Genomic DNA, 9,172 nt, shown 5'->3' on the forward strand with positions numbered 1-9,172 from the left:
GAGGGAGTTGCTGGGTGTGAGCTCCACTGATGCAGTGTGTTTGTGTGTGTGTGTGTTTGTGTAGAGCCTGTACCAGAACCAGCTGCCGTTCCACTCCACAGACGAGGTGGATGAGAAAACTGAGATCATCATCAAGGTGAGTGGGAGAGTGACAGACGTGGCCATCCCTCCCCCTATGCGTCTCCCCCATGTAATCTCTCGCCCATGTAGTCTCCTCCCGAGTGTCGGTCCCATGATGTGTCTCCATGGACATCAAGAGGCTTTTTATATTCCCCCCTCAGCTAGATTACATTGATTATTTTGATTATTTATTTATTCCCTCCTCAGCTATTTTACTATGAAAGGTGAATTAAATGAATCACAAAATGTAATCCAGCTCATGACTACTGCTCACACGTGGTTGGGTTTTTTGTCAGGAAGAATGCAAAGACAAATGTTGTTACCAAGTTTCACATATGCTATCAGTTGCCAAATGTTCACAGCGAACCTCTTGAAATGTGCGAGTTCAAGTTGTGATGAGATAAACGATGAAATACTCACTGGGGATGTAGGTGGTTGTACACTACACAGACGAGAGAGGCTGCTCTTCATCAGAGTACAGAGTGTTTAATTGTCATGGAACCAGCCACAGAATATGGCTGCTGCAGCTTTACAGGGCGGTTAATCTAATAACACTCAAATAAATATACAATATTGACTAATACAATAAATTAATCATTAGTAATACTAGGTAACCAGACCTTAATAATGCAAACCTATTGCCCATGGACCAATATTCATCAGAAGATCAATATTCTCTGCACCACATATCTGTAATCAATATTCTGCAGAGGATCAGAACGCTCTGTACTGTACACCTATAATCAATATTCTACAGATCAGTATTCTCTGCCCAATACATCTGTAATCAATATTCTGCAGAAGATTTAGACGAGGGAATTGAATGCAACATCTCCAAGTTTGCGGATGACACAAAGCTGGGGGGCATTGTTAGCTGTGAGGAGGATGCTAGGAGGCTGCAAGGTGACTTGGATAGGCTGGGTGAGTGGGCAAATGCATGGCAGATGCAGTATAATGTGGATAAATGTGAGGTTATCCACTTTGGTGGCAAAAACAGGAAAGTAGACTATTATCTGAATGGTGTCCAATTAGGAAAAGGGGAGATGCAACGAGACCTGGGTGTCATGGTACACCAGTCATTGAAAGTAGGCATGCAGGTGCAGCAGGCAGTGACGAAAGCGAATGGTATGTTAGCATTCATAGCAAAAGGATTTGCGTATAGGAGCAGGGAGGTTCTACTGCAGTTGTACAGGGTCTTGGTAAGATCACACCTGGAGTATTGCGTACAGTTTTGGTCTCCTAATCTGAGGAAAGACATTCTTGCCATAGAGGGAGTACATAGAAGGTTCGCCAGACTGATCCCTGGGATGTCAGGACTTTCATATGAAGAAAGACTGGATAGACTCGGCTTGTACTCGCTAGAATTTAGAAGATTGAGGGGGGATCTTATAGAAACGTACACAATTCTTAAGTGGTTGGACAGGCAAGATGCAGGAAGATTGTTCCTGATGTTGGGGAAGTCCAGGACAAGGGGTCACAGTTTAAGGATAAAGGGGAAATCTTTTAGGACCCAGATGAGAAAAACATTTTTTACACAGAGTGGTGAATCTCTGGAACTCTCTGCCACAGAAGGTAGTTGAGTCCAGTTCATTGGCTATATTTAAGAGGGAGTTAGATGTGGCCCTTGTGGCTAAAGGGATCAGGGGGTATGGAGAGAAGGCAGGTACAGGATACTGAGTTGGATGATCAGCCATGATCATATTGAATGGCGGTGCAGGCTCGAAGGGCCGAATGGCCTACTCCTGCACCTATTTTCTATGATCAGAACGCTTTGTACTGTGCACCTATAATCAATATTCTAGACGATCTACTGTACACCTGTAGACATGAAAGAGAGAGTAGTCGGTGAAATTTGCATCTTTTCAATTTTCTGAGGAAGATTGGAAATGACTGGCGCAGAGCTCGAGTTGTGGCCAGTGGCCGGAACCTTGATGTTCATAAGTCATAGGAACAGAAGTAGGCCATTAGGCCCCTCTAGTCGACACCGCCATCTAATCGTGGCTGATCTATTTTTCCCTCTCAACCCCATTCTCCTGCCTTCTCTCCATTACCCTTGACACCCATACCAATCTCCGCCTCGAAAATATCCGCCTCAATGATCTGGCCTCCACAGCCTTCTGTGGCAATGAATTTCACAGATTCACCACCCTCTGACTAAAGAAATTCCTCCTCATCTCCTTCCTAAAGGAACGTACTTTTATTCTGAAGTTATGCCCTGTGGTCCTAGACTCTCCCATTAGTGGAAACATCTTCTGTGTCCAAGCCTTTCACTACTTGACTGTCAACACATCAACGCTGCCCCGGTGTGTAACTATCCCAAGTGGACCATCACGAGTGGATGATCCTGACTGGACCATCCCCAGGAGTCTGCGTTGGACATCACATTCCATTTCTAACCTTGGAAACAAAACTATGCTGAATATTCAGTGATTTGTCCAATCAGAGTATCTGACCCAGGACTATCGGCACGGTGCTGTGTGGTGTCATCTACAGACCCCCCAAATACCATAAGGACTTTGTGAGTGACTTTTCTGAGTTTCTAGCTGGGATTATACCCAACTATGACCGTATCCTCTTGGTTGGGGACTTTAATATTCACGTGTGCTGTCCCGATAAACCGTTGACGAAGGACTTTTTAAATCTTATTGATTCTTTTAATTTTGCACAGTGTGTGTCTGGTCCCACACACGAACAGGGACATACATTGGACCTTGACTATCTTATGGTTTGCCTGTGTTAAACTTGGAGGTCTGTGACAGTGTGTTTTCTGATCACATGCCGGTAATATTTGATGTTGGTTTCTCCAGTGCTGCAGTTAGACCTGTTGCGTCTGCTCGGCGCTGTCGGACCTTTAACCCCTCTGCTGTTGGCCAGTTCTCTGCCGCCTTCAATCAGCTCTGTGCCCCCTCTGCGTCCATTTCCATCGGTACGGAGGAGATTAGTTCTTGGTTCCACTCTTCCTGTAGAACTATTCTCGACTCTGTGGCCCCATTAAAAACTTTGCAGCCCAGAGCTAAACCCGAGCCCTGGTTCTGTGACGCAACTCGTACAGCTCGACGGGAGTGTCGCAGAGCTGAGCGAATGTGGAAGAAGGACAGGCTAGAGGTTTCATCGCAAATCCTAAAGGACAGCTGGCGAAATTACCAAAATACTGTTAAAGAGGCAAAAAGATATTATCTCTCTAATATAATAGTGTCTAAGCGCCACGATCCACGTGCGTTATTCAAAACTATTGATTCTGTTTTAAATGCCCCACAGCCTGTCTGCCTGGAAGCATCGCCCGAATTGTGCAACGACTTCCTGCAATTCTTTATAAACAAGGTTGTTTCTATTAGGGCTCTTATCTCAGCTCCTGCCTCAGACCCACCTGTTCCGGCCCCTTGCCTGGTGGCATTTGATAAGTTTGTTCCCCTGACGCTGTCGGGTTTAGAGGATGTGGTTACCCATATCAAGCCGTCGGGCTCCCCATGTGATGCTGTCCCTCCTCTTCTTTTTAAAGAGGTCTTCCCGAGCATAGGGCATTCGGTCCTCGCCATCATAAACAGTAGCTTGTCTTCTGGGGTTGTCCCCGTAAAATTTAAACATGCTGTAGTGCAGCCATTACTCAAGAAACCGGGCCTGGACCAGACTGTCCTGGCCAATTTTAGGCCAATCTCCAAGCTGCCATTTATCTCGAAAATCATGGAGAAAGTAGTTTATGCCCAGCTGAAACTCTTCCTGGATGAGCACAACATCCGGGAGGTCTTTCAGTCTGGCTTCAAGGCTATGCATAGCACAGAGTCGGCTTTGCTAAGGGTCTCTAACGACATCCTCCTGGCAAACGACTCCGGTAATTATGTGGTTCTTGTCTTGCTGGACCTATCTGCCGCCTTCGACACTGTGGACCATGGAATATTAATTTCCTGATTACAGCAACAAGTGGGCATCTGTGGCAGTGCCCTGGGATGGTCCAGGTCCTATCTGGCAGATAGAACCATGCGTGTAAGCCTTGGTGGCCTTGAATCCTCCTCTGCTCCCTTGGCATATGGGGTTCCACAGGGCTCAATTTTAGGGCCCCTGCTTTTCTCCCTTTATCTACTTCCACTGGGCTCAATTTTAAGAAGGCATGGCATCTCCTTTCACTTTTACGCGGATGATAGCCAGTTGTATATGCCACTCAGGAAAGAAGATAATTATTCCCTAAAATCACTTCTGTCTTGTCTTGAGGACATTAAGTCCTGGATGGCCTTAAACTTTCTGGGACTTAACAAAAAAAAGACAGAAGTGATTTTGTTCGGCCCTAATGGCTGCCGTGAACCTCCCTCTGTTGACTTGGGTCCACTTGCAGTGTTCGTAAAGCCAACAGTTTTAAACCTGGGTTTTATGATGGACGGTGATTTTAAATTAGATAAACAAATAGGCGCAGTGGTTAAGTCCAGCTTCTTTCACCTAAGGAAGCTGGCAAAGGTGAAGCCCATTCTCGAGCGGCAGCATTTTGAAACAGTAATTCATGCCTTTATTTCATCTCGGCTGGATTACTGTAACGCGCTCTACTCTGGAGTCTCACGAGCTTCGTTGGCTCGTCTCCAGTTGGTCCAAAATGCTGCCGCTCGCCTTTTAACCGGAACTCGAAAGAGGGAGCACATTACGCCAATTTTGGCCTCCCTTCACTGGCTCCCAGTGCACTTTCGAGTTCATTTTAAAATTCTTTTATTTGTTTTTAAATCTTTGAATGGCCTCGCCCTGCCTTACCTCTCTGAGCTGCTCCATCTATATGCTCCTACCCGGTGCCTCAGGTCAGCGGATCAGCTGCTCCTTGAGGTACCAAGGTCTAAGCGGAAGCTCAGAGGGGATAGAGCCTTTTCTGTTGCTGCCCCGGCACTCTGGAACACCTTGCCGCTGCAGATCAGACAGGCCCCTTCACTGTCCATCTTTAAATCCTCCCTAAAAACTCACTTTTATTCACTGGCTTTCGACACTGGCTGAGACATTGTTCCTGTTTTAGTGCTTTTAATGTCTTTTAATTTTTACTGTTTTTATAGTCCTGTCGTCTTAATGGTTTTAGTAGTTTGTAATAACTTTTTGTTGACTTCCCATGTACAGCACTTTGTGGTAACTGATGTTGTCTAAAAGCGCTTTATAAATAAAGTTATTATTATTATTATTATTATTATCTGTAACTTGTCTCTGTCTGTGGATTATTTACAGCAAACCTGTGTGAACTGTGGCCGTGAAGCGATGAATGAATGTACGGGATGTCACAAGGTTCATTACTGCTCAACGTTCTGCCAGCGGAAGGTGAGAGGAAGGCCGGGCTTTCTCCAGAACCCTGGGATGTCAAAGAGTGGCCACTTGGTATGGTTGGGGGAAGAAAGAGTGGCCACTTGGTATGGCTGGGGGAGAGTAGGGGATGGTCTGGTTAGACCGAGATTCAGGCAATAGATATAGACAAAGAGCTGAACGACTCATCCTGCTGTAATATACATGATCTTGTGACTACACTTGACAGTCCAGAATGGACAGGAGGATGGATAGGATAGAGGGATCTGGGCCAAATATAGGCATGGGACGAGCCAAGTATGTCAACCTGGTTAGCATGGAGAAGCTGGGCCGAAGGGCCTGTTGCCATGCTGTACCATTCTATGACTAAATGTACATGACTGTCTCTTATTAGACTTGCTACATACTGACAAAAAGATCCAAATGGCAATTTAGCATTGTTGTGCTCTATACCTATCATACTGATTGTGTCTCGATCAATATTAGAGTATTGAAGGCTACCACTATTACTCCTGTTTTTTATGCTTGTTAATAATTTTCCTCCAAAGTTGTCAGTCTCCTTCATGCGGTTTAAAGCTCCCTGGTACACTCCCACTGTCCCTGGTACACTCCCACTTTCCCTGGTACACTCCCACTGTCCCTGGTACACTCCCCTGTGCTGGTACACTCCCACTGTCCTGGTAAATTCCCATCTGTCCCTGGTACACTCCCACTGTCCCTGGTACACTCCCACTGTCCCTGGTACACTCCCACTGTCCCTGGTACACTCCCACTGTCCCTGGTACACTCCCACTGTGCTGGTACACTCCCACTGTCCCTGGTACACTCCCACTGTCCCTGGTACACTCCCACTGTCCCTGGTACACTCCCAGCGCTATGGCAGCAGCAGATTTGCTCTTGCACTCAATCTGTGCAGCAGTGGTCGATGACTCCACCCACACAGTCTTTATTGCGTTGGGGTTCATTGTCACATGGCCCTGCTTCAGTTTTTACTTGTTTTGGTAATTCTTCTAGTTGCTGTATGGCACAGGCAGTAAGTGATAGATCTATGAATAGATAGGACCAGGCCCTTTGGTCCAACTTGTTGATGTCAACCATGTTGGCATACTTGGCTCATCCATTTGCCTGCATTTGCCCCATATCGCTCTCAACTCTGCCCATTCATGTATGTCCAATTAACTTTTCAAAGTTGTAACTGCACCCATTTCTACAACTTCCACCCTCTGAGTGAAGAAAGTTGCCGCTGAAGTCCCTCTTAAACCTCTCCCCTCTCATCTTAAGCCAATGCCCTCTAGTTTTACATTTCTCTGCCCTGGGGATAAAAAGACTGTGAGCATTGGCTTTATCCATGCCCCTCATGATCTTGTAAACCTCAATATGGTCAACCCTTAGCCTCCCACAGTCCACAAGAAAACGTCCCAGCAGCCTATCCAACCTCTTGCTATAACTCAAGCCAGCAAGCCCAAGTAATATCCTGTTCAATCTCTTCTGCACCTTTTCCAACAATGACTTCCTTAAGTTCATAAGTAATAGCAGAATTGGGCCATTCGGCCCATCAAGTCTACTCTGGCGTTCAATCATGGCTGATCTATCTTTCCCTCTCAACCCCATTCTCCCTGACACCCGTACTAATCAAGAATCTGTCAATCTCCGCCTTAAAAATATCCATGGACATGGCCTCATCTGCCGTCAGTGGCAAAGAATCCCACAGATTCACTACCAGTTCTAGGCTGCAGGAAGTGATTTGATGGGATAATGGCAAGATACCTACTTGTAGAGTGGGCAGAGAGGAAGTGAAGGGGCACATACCTGAGCTCTCATTCTGCCAGTGGGCTGACACAGAACCAGAGAGTGGCCTCACTCCTCCCACTCTGAACGTGACTGAGCTGTGAGATCCTCGTGCTTCTGCTGATGGTGAAGGATGGGTTGGTGGTTGACTGAATGTTCCTTGTTGCAGGACTGGAAGGACCACCAGCATGTGTGTGGGCAGCCGACAACACTCACAATGCAGACAGAGGAGGTGCAGGTGTCAGAGGTCGACGTGGCCAAGGTCAAGGTGTGACGGTGGATTGGTGAAGCTGCCAGACCCCAGCCCAGTCCGCAGAGCACGATGGGGTTGGATCGCCAATGTCCACTTGTCCAGGGAGTGGAGTGATATTGCAAAAGGTCGGAGATGCCCGGAGAGAGGAGCCCATCGACTGTTCCTGACCCTTAACCTCAAGCTGGGTTCAAGTTACCGATCACGGGCTGTGAACACGCGTGGGACACGGACTGATGACCTGGTGCCACAAGCTCTACACTAGGTGGAAGGTGGGCTGACCAGAGAGGGGGGGGGGGGGGGGGGGTGGGGTGGGTGGATTGGATTGGCACAGAGGTGGGTGGGGGTGTGGAGACCATCAGGTGAAGGTGAAGTATGTGCAAACTGTGGCAGGACAGGCCTGCTGCTCCGACCCTGCTTCTGGTCTGTTCCTGCTCCTGCTCTTGATGTGTATCCTGGGCCTTTGTGTGGACTGATGTGGATCCAGGAGCAGTCCTGTAGCTGTTCCCACATGGGGAGCAGGCTCCCTGTACTCAGACCCGTCAACACTAGCGCTCGCAGTGACCACTGCACTCACAACCGGGACAACTGGTTCTGCAACACAACACCCCATCACTGTTACAGAGATTTGCATTCTGCAGCAAGTTACATTTTTAACCCACGTTCGTGGCCAAACCTGACCCAGTGGAGGGGGAAGCCAGAGTGACACAGGGCGTGAGCAGACGTGTGGAGTGACACTGGTAGGGTGTAGGGTGATGACAGGCGTGTGGAGTGACAGGCGTGTGGAGTGACACTGGAGTGTGGAGTGACAGGAGTGTGGAGTGACAGGAGTGTGGAGTGACAGGCGTGTGGAGTGACAGGCGTGTGGAGTGACAGGCATGTGGAGTGACACAGGCGTGTGGAGTGACAGGCGTGTGGAGTGTACAGGTGTGTGGAGTGACAGGCGTGTGGAGTGACAGGCGTGTGGAGTGACAGGAGTGTGGAGTGACAGGCATGTGGAGTGACAGGTGTGTGGAGTGACAGGCGTGTGGAGTGATGCAGAAGTCGGGTGAGGGTGGGGGAGATCGGGAGCAGATTCACCGCATTTAATCACCGCCATTAAAGCCGTGCTGGACTGCGCATCTTCACACTTGGAGGATTACAGGCGGATTGGTTTGGATTACCTTTGGTTATTTAACCAGCAATTGGATGATTTTTAAAAAATAGTTTGCCAATGCTTCCCATGAGGAGCTGTGGAAGTGACCACACATGGAATATCTCTGTGAGATTCAACTAATGTACTCCTTTGTGGGAGAGCAGACCTCTTGTGCTGATATTCCACTGAGTGGTTGTAAATAGGGTGTGAGTTGGAGGGGCAGAGGTGCCCTCTGTGGGAGCCCTCCCACCAGTGTGACCATTGGGATAGGGCCGGTGAACTCTATACAATGCCTTGCAGTGCTTTTACCAAAATATTATTGTACTTCTGTTTGCTTTCTGCTGGCCCAGTAAATGGTGATGTGCTGTACCTGCCACTCTGACACCTGACTGACTGCATTAACTGGGCTTGCATTGCCCTTCCCCGGGGGGGGGGGGGGGGGGGGGGAAGTATGAATCTTTTGTCTGGTGGAAGGGTAATTGTTCTTAAATTAGACCGAGTGCCCGGTGATGATGTCACGTACCTAGATGCAGTGACAAACGTTGTTTTTGCATCAAACTACACGAAGGAGTGGCCGCAAGGGTGCCAGCAGTTACAACCCCCCCCCCCCCTCCCCCTGG

The 9,172-nt window shown here is 48.0% G+C and overlaps 1 protein-coding gene across 1 annotated transcript in view; it reads left to right on the forward strand.

Annotated features, from left to right (window-relative positions):
• Positions 1-7,691, forward strand: part of LOC129705534 (deformed epidermal autoregulatory factor 1 homolog) — a 32,555-nt gene extending 24,864 nt beyond the window's left edge. The window contains 3 exon segments of the mRNA XM_055649105.1: positions 65-136; positions 5,308-5,397; positions 7,337-7,691. Coding sequence (XP_055505080.1) covers positions 65-136; positions 5,308-5,397; positions 7,337-7,441 — 267 coding nt within the window. The 3' untranslated portion in view covers positions 7,442-7,691.
• The last annotated feature ends 1,481 nt before the right edge of the window (positions 7,692-9,172 follow it).

The sequence above is a fragment of the Leucoraja erinacea genome, chromosome 18 (assembly GCF_028641065.1).
Source record: "Leucoraja erinacea ecotype New England chromosome 18, Leri_hhj_1, whole genome shotgun sequence".
NCBI classification, from domain to species: domain Eukaryota; kingdom Metazoa; phylum Chordata; class Chondrichthyes; order Rajiformes; family Rajidae; genus Leucoraja; species Leucoraja erinaceus.